At 48.7% G+C, this 19,108-nt stretch overlaps 1 protein-coding gene and 1 long non-coding RNA gene across 4 annotated transcripts; both read left to right on the forward strand.

Annotated features, from left to right (window-relative positions):
- Positions 1-184: 184 nt before the first annotated feature.
- On the forward strand, positions 185-736 carry LOC148317435 (uncharacterized). The gene is made up of 2 exons (XR_015840070.1): positions 185-363; positions 457-736. It is a non-coding gene; the product is annotated as an uncharacterized LOC148317435 (long non-coding RNA).
- Positions 737-6,485: 5,749 nt separating this feature from the next.
- Positions 6,486-18,290, forward strand: rnf157 (ring finger protein 157). Of its 3 annotated transcripts, XM_088284067.1 has the most exons (20): positions 6,486-7,023; positions 8,690-8,808; positions 10,077-10,165; positions 10,492-10,641; positions 10,739-10,856; positions 10,997-11,063; positions 11,147-11,190; positions 11,277-11,324; positions 11,431-11,502; positions 11,568-11,727; positions 11,814-11,926; positions 12,013-12,242; positions 12,345-12,447; positions 12,531-12,639; positions 12,928-13,145; positions 13,548-13,598; positions 13,676-13,724; positions 14,825-14,935; positions 15,856-15,890; positions 16,686-18,290. In XM_088284067.1, the coding sequence occupies exons 1-19, from the start codon at positions 6,936-6,938 to the stop codon at positions 15,888-15,890; spliced, it is 1,974 nt and encodes a 657-aa protein (XP_088140193.1). In that variant the 5' UTR covers positions 6,486-6,935; the 3' UTR covers positions 16,686-18,290. The 3 variants fall into 3 exon arrangements, with proteins under 3 accessions (XP_088140193.1, XP_088140192.1, XP_088140194.1); XM_088284066.1 differs by lacking the exon at positions 15,856-15,890; XM_088284068.1 differs by lacking the exon at positions 15,856-15,890 and having other exon boundaries at positions 13,027-13,145.
- Positions 18,291-19,108: the final 818 nt, after the last annotated feature.

The raw sequence follows: 19,108 nt of genomic DNA on the forward strand, positions 1-19,108 counted from the left end.
TGATGCGACAAGCATCCTGCAACAAATTTAAATATTTGTAGGATTTGGAAAAGTGTCTCAAACGCCTATTTAAACCCCTAGAAACAACGGACTTCTTTTAAGAAATCTTTCCAAGTCATGTTTTCCTGTTGAATAGCATTTTACTTAAATAAACGTAAGGAGATTACTGTGACGGTTCGGGCCGGGGAGGAGGGCGTGGCAGTTCTGTTTGTTACAGGTTCACGATCCACCCAGCCAGGCTCTCCTCCGGAGAAAGTGGGCGTCGGCTCCGGCGCACCTGCAGCTCGTTGCCGGCAATCAGCGCCGGCTTAAGAACCAGCCACGCCAGGAGTCCGACGCCGGATTATCTTGTCACCTCACGTGGTACTGGCTCATGTCTCGTCTTGTTTCCCGTTCGCCTGACTCGCCTTGCTCTCGTGCTTGCTTGACCCCTGCTCTGCCGTCTCCCCCCTCTAGCCGACCTGAACCCGTCTGGTCCCGCTCCGCACGCCAGCGCCTCCGAGATCCCGCCCGGCAAACATCCCGCCAGCGCTCTCCGCTCCGCCGTGCTTCGCGCTACCACGCCAGCCCGACTTCGCCTCCCGACGCGTCTCGCTCGACCGCACCCTCGTCCGCGCCACCCGGCACTTGCCCGTCGGCTTCCTTCGACGTTGTCCTGGACGACGCCTGCCTTGTGGTGAACTCTCTCCAGCTCGCATCCCCACTCCAGCCCTCAATAAACCCTGTTTCCCACTCACCTGTCGCTTCCGGGTCCTCCTTCCTTCCCTCACGGTTCGTAGAATCGCGACAGAATAATCCGGCCAAGTTAATGGACCCCGCGACCACGGACCCCCTGGGCGAAACGCTTGCCCACCAGGGCAGCGTGCTCGAGCGCCATGATCGAATGCTGCAGGAAGTTCCGGGCTCCCTCCAGGTCATCCAACACCAGCTCTCGCACCTCTCTAACCAGGTGGGTTCACTCGCTCCCCCCTCCAACCTCCCCAGGGACGCGACCCTGGCCCCCCCGGCCGCCGCATTGCATTATGCGGGCGGTCGAGAGCCCCACGTTCCTACTCCCGAACCCTACTCCGGGGACTTGGGCTCGTGTAGCCAATTCTTACTCAGCACTTCCCTGGTTTTCGACCTCCAGCCCCACAGTTACGCTACCGAGCGGGCCAGGATCGCCTATACCATCAACTTGCTTCGCGGCCGCGCCGCCAAGTGGGCAACCGCATTGTGGGAGGCGGCGTCTCCTGCGATGTCGACTTACGCGGATTTCAGCCAGGAGTTACGCCGTGTCTTCGACCACCCGGTGCAGGGGCGCGAGGCGTCCCGCCGGCTTCTCTCCCTCCGACAGGGTTCCCGCTCCGCGGCCGATTTCTCGGTGGAATTCCGCATCCTGGCCCACGAGAGCCGTTGGAACGAGCCGGCTCTCCGCGAGGCGTTTCTCAACGGGTTGACCGACGCCCTCAAGGACGAGCTGGCGATCCGAGACGAAACCACGACGCTCGAAGAACTAATCGCCCTGGCCATCAAGGTGGACCATCGGTTGCGGGACCGGCAGGCTGATCGTTTCCGACGCCCCGCCAGAGTCGCCGCCCGGGCAGCCATTCCCCGACCCGAGGTTCGCTCGCCGTCGCCGGTTCAGCTATCCACCGGCGCGGAGGAACCGATGCAGGTAGGAAGAACTACTCTGGACCCTCTGGAGCGCCAGCGCCGTCGGTCCCATCAGCTCTGCCTGTATTGCGGCCTCCCCGGCCACTTCTTGATCCACTGTCCCAGTAACCCAAAAGAGCAGGCTCGTCGCTGAGGGAGAGCCCAACGCCGAGCCTGCTGGTCTCCGCTTCTGGCTCTTCTTCCCGGATGTCCATCTCCGCCCGGCTGCTGGGTCCACACACCCCCCGCTCGGTCACCGCGCTGGTCGACTCGGGGGCCGACGGCAGCTTCTTGGACCTGACCCTTGCCCGCCAGCTCGGCATCACCATGGAACCCATTCTGTCTCCCCGAAGAGTGGTCGCGCTGGACGGACATCTCATCGCCCGGGTCTCCCAACAGACCGCTCCCCTGACCCTCATCGTCTCTGGAAATCACCGGGAGTCCATCAGATTTTTTCTGATTCACTCTCCCCAGGTCCCCCTGGTCTTAGGGTTCCCCTGGCTCCAGACCCACAATCCCACCATCGATTGGAGGAGGTGCGTGCTGACAGGATGGAGTGAGTTCTGCCACTCCCACTGCCTGCGTTCAGCGGATCCGCCCCCTTCCTCTACGCTTCCCCCCCCCCCTCCCCCTGACGTCTCCTCCGTTCCCCCGGACTACCACGACCTGGCGCAGGTTTTCAACAAGGACCTTGCCCGTACCCTCCCGCCCCATCGTCCGTACGACTGCGCCATCGACCTCCTCCCGGGGGCCCCCCTGCCCAACACCCGGCTATACAACATCTCCAGGCCAGAGAAGGAGGCCATGGAGACGTACATCCGGGAGTCACTTGCGACCGGTCTCATCCGTCCCTCGTCTTCTCCCCTGGGCGCGGGCTTCTTTTTCGTAAAAAAGAAGGACGCCTCGCTCCGCCCCTGCATTGACTTCAAACCATTAAACCAAATAACGGTCAAAAACAAGTCTTCGCTCCCCCTCATCGACCCGTCGTTCGAACCCCTATGTGAGGCCCAGATTTTCTCAAAGTTGGACTTACGAAATGCTTACCACCTGGTCCGCATCAGGGAGGGGGACGAGTGGAAGACGGCATTCAACACACCATTGGGGCACTTTGAGTATCTGGTGATGCCTTTCGGACTTACCAACGCCCCCGCCGTCTTCCAGACCCTCATGACGGACGTTTTCCGCGACATGCTCAACCGGTTCGTATTCATATACCTCGACGACATCCTCATATTCTCCCGCTCTCTCGCAGATCACCGCCGGCATGTCCGACTGGTCCTCCAGCGCCTCCTGGAGAACCGCCTCTACGTGAAGCCCGAGAAATGCGAGTTCCACGTCCCTTCGGTGCCCTTCCTTGGCTACATCATCGCCAGGGGGCAGCTTCGCCCCGACCCGGCCAAGATCCAGGCCGTGGCGGAGTGGCCCCAGCCCACCACCCGGAAGGAGCTGCAACGTTTTCTCGGATTCGCAAATTTCTACCGCCGTTTCATCCGGGACTACAGTAAGGTCGCCAGTCCACTCACCGCGCTTACGTCCACAGCCACCACATTCCAGTGGACCCCGGCGGCCGCCCAGGCCTTCACCCACCTGAAGAAGGCCTTCACCAGCGCCCCCGTACTCCGGCACCCAGACCCCGCCCTCCAGTTCATCGTGGAGGTGGACGCCTCCGACACCGGGGCGGGGGCCGTCCTCTCCCAGCGGGATCCCGGCACCCAGGTAGTCCATCCGTGTGCCTTCTTTTCCAGGCGCCTATCCCCCGCCGAGCGAAACTACGACGTGGGCAATCGAGAACTCCTCGCGGTGGTATGGGCTCTCCAGGAGTGGCGGCACTGGCTCGAGGGCACCTCGACCCCTTTTTTGGTCTGGACCGACCACAAAAACCTGGCATACCTGCAGTCCGCCAAGAGACTCAACCCCCGCCAGGCACGCTGGAACTTGTTCTTGAGCCGTTTCAATTTTACCCTCTCCTTCCGCCCCGGCTCGAACAATGGGAAGGCGGACGCCCTCTCACGTCAGTTCTCGCCCCCTGCCAGCCCTGACGCTCCGGAGCCCATTCTTCCCGCGGCCTGTCTACTGGGGGCGGCCACCTGGGACATCGAGCAGGTCGTCCGCAACGCTCAGGAGCAGCAACCAGACCCGCGCCCAGTCCCTTCCGACCGCTTGTTCGTTCCCGACACCGTGCGGTCACAGGTACTGCAATGGGGGCACTCATCCACACTCACCTGCCACCCGGGGGTGGCACGCACTCTCCGCTTCCTCCAGCAGCGTTTCTGGTGGCCCCGGATGGCTAAGGATACCCGGGAATTCGTGCGAGCCTGCTCCGTCTGCGCCCGCGGAAAGGCCTCCCACGCGGTCCCCGCCGGCCTCCTCCAGCCCCTGCCGATTCCAAGCCGTCCATGGTCGCACATCGCCCTGGACTTTGTTACCGGTCTCCCTCCGTCCAACGGACACACAGTCATCCTCACCCTGGTCGACAGGTTTTCCAAAAGCGTCCACTACGTCCCCCTGCCCAAGCTGCCCACCGCGCTTGAGACCGCCAAACTCGTCACCCAACACGTTTTCCGACCCCACGGCATCCCGGAGGACATCGTGTCCGACCGGGGCCCCCAGTTCGCTTCACAAGTTTGGCAGGAATTCTGCAAGGCAGTCGGGGCCACCGCCAGTCTCTCCTCGGGCTACCACCCCCAATCCAACGGCCAGACGGAGCGGGCCAACCAGGACCTGGAAGCCGCCCTCCGATGCGTGGTGGCCCGCAACCCGGACTCCTGGAGCGACGCACTACCCTGGGTCGAGTACGCCCATAACTCCCTCTCCACCACGGCCACAGGTATGTCTCCCTTCATGGTCTGTTTCGGTTACCAACCACCTCTCTTCAAGGACCAGGAGCATACCGTGGCCATTCCTTCCGTGGAGGAGCATCTCCGCCGGATCCGGGGGGTGTGGGCCGAAGCGAGGGCCGCCCTCATTCGAACAGCCCAGAGGACCAAGCGACTGGCTGATCGCCGCCGGTCCCCAGCCCCGGACTACGTGCCTGGCCAAATGGTGTGGCTCTCCTCACGCGATCTTCCCCTACAAGTCGAGTCTCGTAAGCTGGCTCCTCGCTTTATCGGTCCCTTTCCCGTCGAAAGAATCATCAACCCATGCTCTGTTCGACTCAAACTTCCCGACTCCCTGAAGATTCACCCCACATTCCATGTCTCCCTCCTCAAACCGGTATCCTCCAGCCCTCTGAGCCCTCCGGCGGCACCCCCCCCACCCCCCATGATAATAGACGACCACCCGGCTTACACGGTGGCAAAAGTCCTGGACGTTCGGCGCCGGGGCCGGGGCTACCAGTACCTGGTGGACTGGGAGGGTTACGGTCCGGAGGAGCGCTCCTGGATCTCCCGAAAACTGTTTTTGACCGACGCCCCCATCAGGGAGTTTTACGCACTTCACCCGGACAAGCCGGGTAGGACGCCAGGAGGCGTCCGTTAGGGGGGGGGTACTGTGACGGTTCGGGCCGGGGAGGAGGGCGTGGCAGTTCTGTTTGTTACAGGTTCACGATCCACCCAGCCAGGCTCTCCTCCGGAGAAAGTGGGCGTCGGCTCCGGCGCACCTGCAGCTCGTTGCCGGCAATCAGCGCCGGCTTAAGAACCAGCCACGCCAGGAGTCCGACGCCGGATTATCTTGTCACCTCACGTGGTACTGGCTCATGTCTCGTCTTGTTTCCCGTTCGCCTGACTCGCCTTGCTCTCGTGCTTGCTTGACCCCTGCTCTGCCGTCTCCCCCCTCTAGCCGACCTGAACCCGTCTGGTCCCGCTCCGCACGCCAGCGCCTCCGAGATCCCGCCCGGCAAACATCCCGCCAGCGCTCTCCGCTCCGCCGTGCTTCGCGCTACCACGCCAGCCCGACTTCGCCTCCCGACGCGTCTCGCTCGACCGCACCCTCGTCCGCGCCACCCGGCACTTGCCCGTCGGCTTCCTTCGACGTTGTCCTGGACGACGCCTGCCTTGTGGTGAACTCTCTCCAGCTCGCATCCCCACTCCAGCCCTCAATAAACCCTGTTTCCCACTCACCTGTCGCTTCCGGGTCCTCCTTCCTTCCCTCACGGTTCGTAGAATCGCGACAATTACTATATGAACGTAACCTGTGAGAGGAAGTAAGAATAACGAAGATATTAAATATGCACAAGTATGCACAGCCTATTTTAACCGGGAATTTGGGGTTAATAAAAGAGGCTAGAAATAGTGGCAAGGTCACACTTGTGCAACCACATTGTTTCAGTTGTTTATTTTTACTTCCCCTCTCTAAAAGATTTGTTGTTATACTTGGTCATACATTGGTCAATAGTGAAAAGTTTTGAAATAATATATTTTGGGCTCATTTTCTTTCATTATCACAAATAGTTGACATGAGCTGGGGCGAGCAGAATCACGTAATTACGCAATGACATCATCACGTAACTTCAACGTCATTTAGCAACTTTTAGCAACAAATTGCTACGCCTGTAGCAACATCCCCTAAAAATAAAAATGTTTATCAACCCTGGTCTATCACACCTCCTTTGTTCTGGTCAGTCTACCTCAAAACGTCTTTGAGTGGAGCTACCATTATGATAGCTATGATTCTTAATCATTTTTTTCTTTTGCTCTTACTACACTCCCTGAAGCCTTGTGTAAAATGTCATGCTTTGTATAGCGAGCTCATTAAATGAGCCTCCGTTAGCTTTCCCTCGGTCGTATTACTGCTACGTGCTTGTTACCGTCCCTGCATTGCAGTCTTCGCCGGGGGGGTTCGACTACATATGAGGCGGCTATATTAGCTGCTAACTGGAGAGAGAGAGAGAGAGAGAGAGACAGAGAGAGGAAGAGAGAGAGAGAGGACTGCGCCAAAAGCTGGGTCCGGATTTGTGACGTCACATGGATCCACAGACCTCTTTGACAGGACCGAGGTTGACTTAAAGACCAGCGTCCTAACGCCATCTGGTAGCGCATCGTTTCATTGTTATTTTTTGGGCTGCTTTAAATCTAAATTAATCTTGTTTGTCCTTAAAGGGAATCCCCCTTCTGCCTCTTTACTCCCCTGCCGACCGAGCTTCACCGTTGACCGGCGAGGACAAACAACCAGTGGACCAGCCACTAATCCCCGAACCGGTCACATCCACGGTGTAGAAGGGGCCGCTCGATCCCCTTTTACGACAAAATGAACCGAGACAAGGACCAAGTGGATTAAATGAGTCGAAGTAATCATCGTCGAGGGGGTTCGACAAAGCGAAGCTGAATGTCCATTTGGTCTTTATTATCGTCATTTGACTGGAGATGGGGGCTTTCGCGAGCAGACAAAACATAGGCGTGGAAGAAGTGGATATTCCGTCCAATTCGGTGTACCGTTACCCACCGAAATCTGGTAAGTCGCCAACAACAGGTCAGCCCCATCGTGTCTGTGCGTGTATGCGTGTGTGTAATGGAGTTTATGTGTTTGTAATGGATTCACGCCGCAGAGCGTATTGCAGGTGAGTGTTTTTTTTTGCGCAGAAATGATGAAAAAGTGATGCATAGATGAGCGCAGAGGCTACTGACAAACTGGAAAAGAGCTGCAGAAAGGCCTTCAGGGCTAACATTACATAGCTAGTCATATATCTATATTGTTAATTGCATTAGTCACTGGAAATAATAATAATAAAATAGGCACACAAACAGAAGTCAGTTTTGATGAATTTAACAACACCTGATTGAAGATTGGTTTATACGCTGCATCATTCTGGGAGCTGCTCGTAATATTTTGAACTTCTGGTGCGTCTGTTGTTAATGTAACCAGAATGAAATATACCACCTTCAAAAGCTCCAGTGGTCCATTTAAATTTGAAATATTACAATTTCCTTTTACTCTACTTGCACAATCAGTGGTGGTCCTAGCTTGAATGGAACCCCTATTATGGGAGAACCCCCCAAACCCTTAACCATTACAGAATTACAAAAAAAGATTTTTGTTAGTCTGTTTAATTAAAACCTAACATCGGGTGTCGATCTAATACATTTATTAAGCATCTATAGGAATGGAAGGACAATCTGTCGGATTATTATTACTCCTGCCTGCATATTTACGCAAAGCAAATTTTCATTTCATGAAAGTTTGCAATTAGTCTTGACTTACAGATGTGCTGCAGCACTCAGCCAGCTGAAGTTGGCACATAGAACAGGGTGATGGCAGTGTTTTTCCACCCCTACTTAATTAAAGCTAAGCAACATATAGTGTAAATCCAAATAACAAATCCCAGGACCTCAGACTGAGACACATGTGTGTGTGTGTTTGTGTGTGTTTGTATGTGCCCTATTTGACTGCAGAATGGCCCGCAGGGGAGTTGAGCTACTATCTGATTTGAAAGATCACAGATAGATGTTGAAAGAAACATTGCTCTCATCTCACCACATCAAACTGAATTTGGGAACGCAATATAACTGTGATGTCACACTAACAGATTGCAACATCATCCATAGTTAAACCAATGTTATTACACAAGACACATTTTTACAAATTACAAAAGTTTCCAGGTCTCATAACTCCCCGTTGGTTAAAAAAAAAAAAAAAAATCAGAGTACACATGGAGAGGCTCTTGAAAGAGCCAAATAAAAAATGTAATTTCCAAAATTGTATGGCATTGTTTGCCATCATCCTGTCAGTGTTAGGGGAAGAAGAAGGAAGGTTGCAGATGAAACTGATCTGTCAGACCCAGTTCCCGTGAGCAGGATCTGGTGACAAAGTCGTCGACCTGCTTCAGGAGCTGTCATTCAGTCTTCTTTTAGCCCGCCAGGCATGTGAAACAAGTCTTGAAGGTGTCAGACTCGATCCACGCCTCCCACAACCTGTCAAATATGTTTCCGGGTGCTCACTATGACAGTCTTGTTATTTCTTGCAATGATTAATAGGCGCAAGTAGGTTTCAAGCCAGCTGTACTTAACAACACCGAAATGGACCAGCTAATTTTTTGGTGTTAATTCTCAATTCAAGTTTGGATTAATGTGCTGCCACGATACTCAAAATTTATTTTGCAACCTATGCTCTGGGTCCACAGGAAGTTACTTTGCCAGCCACTTCATCATGGGCGGCGAGAAGTTTGACTCAACCCACCCGGAAGGTTACCTGTTTGGAGAAAACACGGACCTTAACTTTCTCGGGACCAGACCAGTAGCGGTAAGTATTCTCGCTGGAGTTGCCACTTGCAAAGGACTGATTAAAAATCAATTTATTGCTCAGTACGAATTTCTGCTTAAGTCAAAATAAAATAAAAATAGTAATTGTGAATTTTTTATAGAATTTTTAATGTAAAATACACAATTAAAAAATTATAATTTTGGCATTCATTCAATTGACGCGCCGTACACGACCTCCTTTAGCCGCCTTTCCACACCTGCCCGATTGCAATTTACACAAATGTGTCATCCTGTCAGAGTAATTAAAAATGAAAGGAGAGCGGTAAGGTGCTCTCCTGCGGCGTTTCGATCATGTCACCGGAATGCTGAGCTCACAAGCAGAGAATTTTAAAGTAAAGCTTGTGGTCTTCCTGCCGTTTATGTCTAGACTCAGGCTAAAATTAGCAGTAGCTTTTTTTTTTCCCCCTCCCAGATTATGTCGGCGTTTAAATCCTCCCCCGGGTTCAGAATTCACCAAAAAGCATTTCTCCCCCTCCTCATCTCTCTTTTGAATGAGACGCTCAAAGCGGCATTATATAACGCTCGGTGGCTTGTGAGCAGATGGCGCTGTAAAAGCATAAACCCAGCTTGAGTTATTGCGCTCTGGCTCAAACTATATTTAGAGACAAACACACGCACACGCACGCACACGCAATAATCTCCCATAAGGAATTGAGTGTTTTCAAATGGTGTTTAATATACGTAAGCGTGAATGGCCGCTGTGACATTTCTAATAAGACCTCCACTGTTGTCCACTGAAAGGCTCTTTTCAGCATCAGCGTGTGGGCGTGTGTGTGTGTGTGTTTTACCGGCACAACTCCCACCGAGCCCCAGATGTGTATCGCTACTTCCATTCACGGTCGCGTAAACACACGAGTCAGGCTTGTGCAGTGTGTTGAGTCATTCCGCCACATCCTGGATTGGTCCTTTAATGCACACTCAGCAGCTTGTGGCTTTGAATCAAAATCGAAGAGAAACACAACCGGAGTCAAGTTTGTTGATCTAACGGAGGGAGGTGTGATAATAAAAGTGGAGGGGTTGGCGAAAGATGGGTCAAAAATGAATCCACAGTTGATAATTATCGTCCTGGAAGGACAGCAAAAATTTTTTTTATTCATGCTGACCAGTGGAAATTCTTTGACGTTAAAGGTTAAACCAGGAGCAGCTGTGTTGGTAGCAGAGGAATGTTACGGCCACTCCCCGTCGTCGCCTCATAACGTGTTTAACTTACTCAAATAATTTTATTATTTTTTTTGTTCTTGATTTCAGTTCCCATACGCAGCCCCGCCACCTCAGGAACCAGTGAAGACGCTACGGAGCCTTATAAACATCCGCAAGGACACACTGCGGCTTGTACGGTACGCTGTAATACAACTCCCACTCGCACAAGTGCTGACTCAGAATGAGCAGCAACCGCTAAATCGAGGCTTTGGAATTCCGTTGTTAAAGGCTCAACTGTTAGCAAATGTGCTAAAAATGTGTGTGTTTGCCGGTCGAATTGTGAGTTTACTTCCTGGTTGAGGGAGAAGAGCAGAGAGTGCCGTTTTTGAGACATTGATGCACAAAAAGGGCTAAACTATAAATTTCTCAATTTTCACGCTTATCTGTATTTACAAGAACAAGTTTTATGGGAAGTCGATTAATGTATGTGCTACAAAGAGACTCATAGCCGAAATAATTGCAGGTGCAGCGAGGACCTAAAGTTACCCGGGGATGACGAGGCGGGCAAGCAGCGGGCCTGCTACAACGTGGAGTTCACCTTTGATGCCGACACGCAGGTGGCGATCACCATCTACTACCAGGCCGTGGAGGAGTTTCACAACGGCGTGCCGGTGTAGGTTCCCCCGGGAGAGCGAGCAAGAGCGGCGTAACTTGACTTCCTGATTGGAGCGAGCGGCCCAAGTTGATCTCAATGTGTTGCTTTCGTGTAGCTACCTGCCCCAGGACAGCTCTCTGCAGTCGGAGACGGTGCACTTCAAGAGGGGGGTGAGCCAGCAGTTCTGTCTGCCTTCACACACCGTCAACCTCAGCGAGTGGGCGGACGAAGAGGTGCGAGAGACGCCAATTTTGAGACTAGTCTTTCTTGATTTGACTTTTTGCAACAGTAACTTGCGATTTCTACATATGTGACTTACTCCCACCTCTGCCACATGGAGAAACATTTGACACCTGTCGTTCGTTCCTCTCAGCTGCTGTTCGACATGGACCGGGAGATCTTCCCTATGGTGGTGCAGGCTGTGGCCCACGAGGGCGATGGTGAGTTCCGCTCCGACATCGACATGGTCCGTGTGGCTTCAAATGACCTTGTGGATGAATGTCTTTATGTTTTCTGTACGCAGAACATCTGGGCCACTCCCACATACTGCTGGCCACATTTGAAAAGGTAAACTTTATTGCAATAAAGGTCTTTGAAGATGCCTAAAACAGAATGTGCATGGAAAGTAGAATATATATTTTTTAACATGGCAGCACATGGATGGCAGCTACTGTGTGAAGCCCCTGAAGCAGAAACAAGTGGTGAGCGCACATCTCTTGTGTTAAATATTTACAAATTATTTTTAGAACAAAGCATGTATGTCCCCTGGAGACGTGACGCCTTTTTTTTTCTTCTTTCATCCCCCAGGTGGATGGAGTGAGTTATCTCCTGCAGGAGATCTACGGGATAGAGAACAAGTACAACAGCCAAGAATCAAAGGTAAACCTGACAAGAGGCTTTTCCTCAAGTGTGCCTTGATACGATCGCGCGTCTTTTATCTTCAGGTTGCCGACGATGAAATTAGCGACAACAGCGCAGAGTGCGTGGTGTGTCTGTCGGACGTACGCGACACGCTCATCCTGCCGTGCAGACACCTGTGTCTCTGCAACGCCTGTGCCGACACGTTGCGCTATCAAGCCAACTGCTGCCCCATCTGCAGACTGCGTGAGTCCACGCACGCACGCGAATGTGAGGAGGTGTTCTTTTACCAAACATTTCTAAACAGTTTTTTTTTTTTTTTTTTGCTTTAGCCTTCAGAGCTCTGCTACAGATCCGAGCAATGAGAAAGAAACTCAGCCCTTTGACGCCGACCAGCTTTAACCCTGTCATCACCTCGCAGACGTCAGACTCAGAAGAACACTCGGTACTGTTATGGAGCTAATGTGAGCTAACGCTAACGTTGGAATAAAAAAATAACATCCAGTGCGCTTTTTTTTTTTCTTTTCCCAGGCGTCTGAGCACATCCCCCCGGGTTACGAGGCCGTGTCCCTTCTGGAGGCTCTCAACGGCCCCCTGGCCACGTCCTCCGTGGCACCCCCGCTCCACTCCGGCCCCAGTCACGTGTCGGGGGCGCTCCCCCCATACGGCAGTGAAGCCCACCCGGCGGCGGCCCGTTCCCTCTCCCCTCTGGACCACTCCAACTCAAGTCAGGGGCTGAAACTCAAGAAGAGCGGTTCCAAGTGAGTAAATGTGTTCATCCTGTGATTCTTTTTTTTTGTGCTGTTGATTTGTTTTAAAACTCCTCCAAAGCCCTTCCAAACCACAAGTCTGCAAAATTTTAGGTCGCTTTCTCAGAATTCCTCTGTGCTTCCTGAGGAGGAAGATGAGAAGTCTTGCAGTGAATTAGAGGCTCGTCGCCACAAACTTGCGGTGGATCCGCAGGAGGTGTGTATATTTTTTTATTTCTTGGCTTGCGAGCTGTCATAAAACTGCTCCTCCTTTTTTTTTTTTTTTTTTTTTTTTTACAGTGCGGAGCCACGCCTGACAGCGAAAACCTGACTCTCTCCTCTTCTGGGGCCATCGACCAGTCGCCGTGCACCGGAACGCCGCTCTCCTCCACTATCACTTCCCCTGAAGGTAACACAAAACGTAATCCATTCAAAGTCATCTTAAAAAAGAATGTTGTTTATATAGCATGCAGTGGCCCTCACAAAGGAAGCTGCTATCTTAGTTGATACGAAAGCAGAAGCAGTCGGGAAGAAGATTCCAGGATCGAACATGATCTGGTTTCCATTCACTGTATAAGTATTATTGACCAATCACATTTGAGTAATAATAAACCGGCCGTCTAGAGGGCAAGTTCCATCCAGTCATTGTGAAATGTAGACAAATGGACCGTGATGTGTGTCTCCGTGTGTCTGCCAGACCCAGTGAGCAGCAGCCTGGCCCAGTCAGTGATGTCCATGGCCACGTCCCACTCGCAGCACTCCCACATCAGCACTGACACCATGTCCTCCATGTCAGGGTCCTACCTGGCTGGGGCGGACGGCGAGCCCGGGGGGGGCCAGGAGGGGCCTGACGCCCAGGGCGAGGAGATCCGGGACACCCCCATGGAGAGCCGAGGACCCTCACAGCTGGAAGGGGTAAATATTAGTGATCAGATTCATTTGTCAATGTCAACACATTTGTTGCTCTTTTTTTTTTTTTTTTTAAATCAAACGTGCTTGTAAACTCTTCTAGATTCTTTTTTTTTCTGCTGAAAATATATTTTCATAAATTTTTGTCCCTACTTTCAATTCATTCTTGGCTACAATTAACAAACCAACAGTTGAATTTCAAGTCACATTTATTTTGTGTCAAAACCGTTTACATAAATAAAAAAAGTTGGCAATTGTGTTTTGCGCCAGCTTTAGACAGTGTTGAGTAAAACCAAATTAAATAAATAGAAAAAGTCTGTCTGGTGTGTAATTAAATTAGCTTAAATTATAAACGTGCATAAAAAAAATCTCCACTTTTCACTGATTCTGTTTCTGTTTCTTCCCAAGGAGTCAACAGAATTGAACTATTCTTTAGCTGTCGATGAGCAGGACTCCGAGGTGACTGTCATTTGACGTTTTGCATCAGTGCTTAATTGTAAACATTTTTATTTGAGCTCTTCTCTTGGTTTACTTAGGGAAATGATGTTACGGAAGAGGACCGCTCCTCACCATCGAATGGCAAAGGTACGGTAACTACGGTGACCACCCCTCGCTTTGCGCCGTTGACAAACCGATGGGGCAAACGTAATAATTGAATGGATAACAAGACGGAGCAATCTTTCTTTATAACAAAGCTAAGAAAAAATTCCCGACAAAAACAAAAACCCTGATACATAAATATTTTATTACATAATATATTTCCCATAATAATGTGCCACGTAACAGTGGGTCTGATTCACCGGGGTAGTAATTCGATTACAGGTACTGAATAAAATTCACATTTTAATGGATTAAAGCATGACGTCATTTCAAGCTTGCCTTTGCATGTACTGTACTACACTTTCATGCCATACATAATAATTACAGTTCCATTTAATTTGCTCCATTACACATTTTGGTGTGTGGCGAAGCCAACAAACACACAGCATAAGGCTTGAAGCAAACAACATCAAGGTCACCTTCCGACAGACAGCCCGTGACATGTAATTATGGATGCGGTTGTGTGCGCGTGACACAAGTGAGTTCACTGAATCATCTTTCTGTTCTTTACGGAGCAAGTGCCGCCTGGCAGGCTGTGAATGCTCATGTACACTGCAGGATGTGTGTGTGGGGGTGTGTGCGTGTGTGTTTCTGACTGTACCAGCACTGCCAGATGGCTTGTGTGTGTGTGTTTGTGTGTTTGTGTGTTGATCTGCCAATCACATGGCCACCCTTGCCTATTTGTCCTCGTTTGTGCCAACTTATTCACACACCTGTCACACATTACGCATGTTTTTTTTTTTTGTCTGATTCCTCAATAAATTGCTGCAAGCTCATAGACATGGAAGTGGAAGTGGAGTAAAAAAAAAAAATGCAGCTAGCGGTGGTTCCATGAGTTTGTCCGTCATGGCTAAGATAGGACAAAAAGTGTCAAAGAAATACCAAATGCTGTTCCACTCCAGTCCTGCAGGTGGGGGTAGTGCAGATTGCAGTGTCGTTGTCAACGACCAAACAAAACGAAACGCCACAAAGCGCAACGCATTCAGCTTCATTCGCGCATGGCCGCCCACCTCCCTTCCCACCTGTCCCCCATCCTCCCCCGCTGTGCCTGGCTGCTCTTCTTTGACCTGTGCCCTCGCTTGCAGGTGGGCGGAGCAAGTGTCCCGAGTTGGCCAATAACAATCAGGGCGTCGCCCTGTGTGACACGCCCTCTTTGGGCTTGGACAATGAGCAGGCTCCTGACGGCCGATTCGCCGGTGAGTGGACGCCGACCAGAAGTGATGGGATGGGGCGTGCGAGCTATTCTGATGTTAGCTCGCTAGGCTAACACGAGGAAGACCGAATGGCTGCAGAAGCTAATGTGGGCTTTCCAAGCAGCTCTTCTTTTTCATTTCTTCCCTTTTGCTGCTTCATCGCTTGTTGATCGCGAGTGACCGTGCGCTCCCTCCATCCTTCAGCCCTCATGTGTTTGTGTTCATGATTGTCACGTGTGCTTCATACATGCATGTTCTCTGTATAACAGAGAAAAGTCTTGGTCCAACATTGTTGTCCTTTCCTTTCCCTTCATTCCAACCTCAAGACGGACTCACACTAGGCCATTTGAACCATGCCGAGTCATTATTTCAACGTCAGGGTTATTAAGATTTACTGGCGAGAGGTGTGATCGCATTCCTAATGACTTAATTTGTTTCAATTGCACAAGATGGAGACGATTGTCAATGATTTTTCAGGGAGCAGTTACACAATTGTGTTGTACAACGTCTGAAATTTCTTTCCTGTGGTCTTTTTTTTAATATATTTTATATTTATTTCTATTGTGCAAGATTTCTGTAATCATGAATAACGTGTAATAGCTGTCAAGTAGACTCGAGCAGTTTGACTGGCCTAGCGTGAGCGCACCCTTCCTTAATAACTGGATGAGTTCCCTTGCTTCATATGAGCATTTTTAATTCACTCCAGTATTTGCCTTGATGTCCTCCATCCTCTTCACAAACCAGTTTCCCTTTCCCCATGTGTTGCGTTTATGGCTCAAACGTCGTGCGTGGCATCTTTCTCTCTGTGTGTGTCGTAAAATGTCTTCTGTTATCTCTCCCTTCTCCCTGTGAATTCTTCCCATCCCGTATTCTCCTCCTGCCCCCCCTTTCTGCTTTTCTCTCGCCTTCTTTTGGATGGAAAGATGAGGAGTCGTGCCCAGTACATATTGAGGACTAGGTATGCAGTGTTGGCTGTGACGCCAGATTCGACTCGAGGGTTATTTGGATCAAAAGTATTGGGATGTTACAGGAATTGGAAATGTAGCAACTTTAAGAGCTTCTACCCTTGAGGAAAAGCTTTCTTCAAGATGTTGTAGAGTCTGTTAGGAATTAAACAGTTTGTGCGCTGTTAGTATTGTTTTTCTGTCGGTTTATATGTGTTGTTGCACCGTTTTTGTTCAAATAACCTTCACAGTAGTATTAAGACTTTGTTGTTGCGTCCCAATACTTTTGTTCCTAAAGTACAACTGATCTTCAATAATTAATTTCTATTTTTTTTATTTATATGTACATTTATATTAAAAAACACACTAAGTAATTAATAGAGCCTGAATGATATTGAGTTTTTGAGGCTGATTCAGATTCCGATTTTTGGCAGAATAAAATTCAGATTAATCCACTGATTAATTAAAATCACATATATAATGATTTAAAATAACATCTTTTTTGGTCCTTTTACACTGACAACAATAAAAAATGTTTGGACTTGGTTTGTTGGTGTTTATTTAATTTTACAAGAGATAAAAAATTGGCAAAAATCTGCTGATTTTTTTCCTCACCCTTTTTTATGCATAGTGAGGATTGTTTGAATATCTTAATCTTGGTCGTATGATTTCATGTGTAAAAAAAAAAAAAAAATGCAATTGTGATTTTAAAACTGCTAATATCGGCCAATTAAAATTAGTGGGGCCCTGGTAAACTCTTAAACGTATTTATTGTGCATCGCTTTTTCTTTTTATCATCTCTTTTCCAGGTTTGATGTACCTCGGTGGCTACAGGCCCGTTTTGGACTCCACCAGCAACCGGGAGGAGCAGGGGGTGGAGAACCCGGAGGGCCGGAGTCCCAAACACCCCCGCTGTGGACCCCTCATTGTGTAGCTTGCTCAAACACACACACACACACACCGGAACACTACTACTACTACTAGCACTTCCTACTCAGTGCTTCATCGCTGGATAACGGCTGAGCAGGGAACCCCACCACCACCACCACCACCACCACCTCCACGTTCTTCCCCAGTGAGGTGTCATCTGAGCACTTTTATCAATATTTTATTTCCCGCTCTGTTTTTATTTATTACCCATAGTTCAAACTTACTTGTGACAGTTTCATGTTGTGACTTTTTGGTTCGAAGTTGCTGCTGCTCCTCTTCTTCCTCCACCAGCCAATCAGTCAGGGGCTACTGTGATCTGCAATCACCGTTGTCAGGGCGCTAAATGCTAAAAGCAAAGCCTGCTCCTCCCTGGACGATTTCTGCCGAATGTGAAACGAAAGCAGACTCGGACCTGAACATTAAACGAATGTAGGAAGGTAGAATCCCAGAATGAGACGCTACTGTTAAGGTAGGATGGGCATTGCCTCGTTTTCGTTGATGATGTGGAAAATTAGTATGCTCAATTCTGTGATGTATTCTACTTCAAAACTCTGAGGGACATTGAGCTTTTCTGTTACATTTTAAGGATGAATCTAAACTGATGTTTTAGTATTATTTTTTTTTTTTTGCTCAAGTTGCTATAAGTTGCCGAATGCTAAAAAGGACGACCATGAATGGACCAAAAAAGCTTGTTGTTAGATTAGAACTGAAAATTGGGCAGTCCTCTTCCAAATGATGGGCAAAATACAACCTAATAATTGGTCAACAGTACCGCAATATTAGGAGGCTTCAAACAGTATGCTTCTTTTTTCGAGACAAGTAAATGATGCGAAAAGTACTGAAACACAGAACAGAACATCCCTGGCTACACTAATCCACTCCTTGAACTGGAATCAAAGCCCCAACACCCCAGCTGTGTTAGCATGTCAGTATTGTTGCAGTGCAACTCTTGAAGCCACCACCCAGCAATAAAAATTGATTCATTTTCTCCTCAGTTTGCACTGAACGAGTACATTTAGAGACGATTATAAGGAGACTTTTAGTAATGAGACATTCATATCTTGATTTGTTTTTTCTTTTGTTGTTTTTTTTTAGATAACCTCGATGTTGATTTGTGTTTCTATCCGTTGCGAAGCACTGTGTTCTTGATTAGAATGTGGATTCAACTATGTGATGCATTTTCAAAGGTTTACACACACTCACACACACTCACGTACTGTAGCTGGTCGTAAAGGGACATTAATGCACTATTAGCCGTTGCCTAGGCGACGTAACGTTTCGGTGCATGAGGCTGAAGCTGAAGCATGATAGGTCCAAATGGCAGGTCTGACGTCTTTTTAGTTAAGTGTTGTGTCAGGTAGCCCTCCCATTTCCCGGGCTGTCACATGATCACAGTCTGAATTGGTAAGAACAACCCTCTTTTGTAGGATTGTAGGTGTGAACGTGAGACGGACAATAAAGTTTAGGTTTTTTTTGCAACTTAACAGTCCAATTTGAAAGTGTTTTTTTTTTTTTTGAATATTTTAGTTGTGCTGTTTCGGTCAAAATCTGCTTGATGTTATGGGTATCCATTTATTTTTCAGCTTCCATAAATAGTTCAAATCAAAATCACTGAAGGCAATTGGACATATTTTTGGAGACTATATAACCACTGGGAAAAAATAATTGAACAAATACATAAATATTTTTTAAGAAATTAAAAAATATATATATATATATATATATTAAATAAAATAAAAAATATTAATAATTTATTTGAAGAAATATTTTATTTTTGTAATCAAAAAATCTGGAGGCACATGCTTTAAAATAACACTGATCATTAAATCTTTTCTACATTTTTTAAATTACAGTTGCAAGTGAACTTTTTTAGATTAATTGAATTTGGCACTGATTCCACATCTGCCTTATATTTATTTTCTCCCACATCAGGTTTTCATCATCATCATAATATATTTAGTCCTTTTTTTTTTTAATTCCGGGATAGTTTTAGCAAAAACCTGATGTCTTGGGAGGGGAAAAAATAGACATTTTGGTGTCAAAAATATGTTTAGAGGCACAAAAAAAATTTCAGATTTAATTTGTTGTTGGAATAGTGTAATTAGTAACACTAATGCATTGTTGCATTAAAAGACGAGATGAACAGGAGCTATTAAAAAAGTTTTAACCTGGGACAAATGGGAATTACTTTAGTAATTCCTTCTCCATCATAAAAAAAAGTCTCAACCAAGCACATATGTACATTTGTACATAATGTAATTATTCACATATAAAAGCCTTGAAAATCATCTTATCAGACTGA

This window comes from Idiotropiscis lumnitzeri, chromosome 20, assembly GCF_059441095.1.
Source record: "Idiotropiscis lumnitzeri isolate Australia: NSW breed Sydney's pygmy pipehorse chromosome 20, RoL_Ilum_1.0, whole genome shotgun sequence".
Classification (NCBI taxonomy): domain Eukaryota; kingdom Metazoa; phylum Chordata; class Actinopteri; order Syngnathiformes; family Syngnathidae; genus Idiotropiscis; species Idiotropiscis lumnitzeri.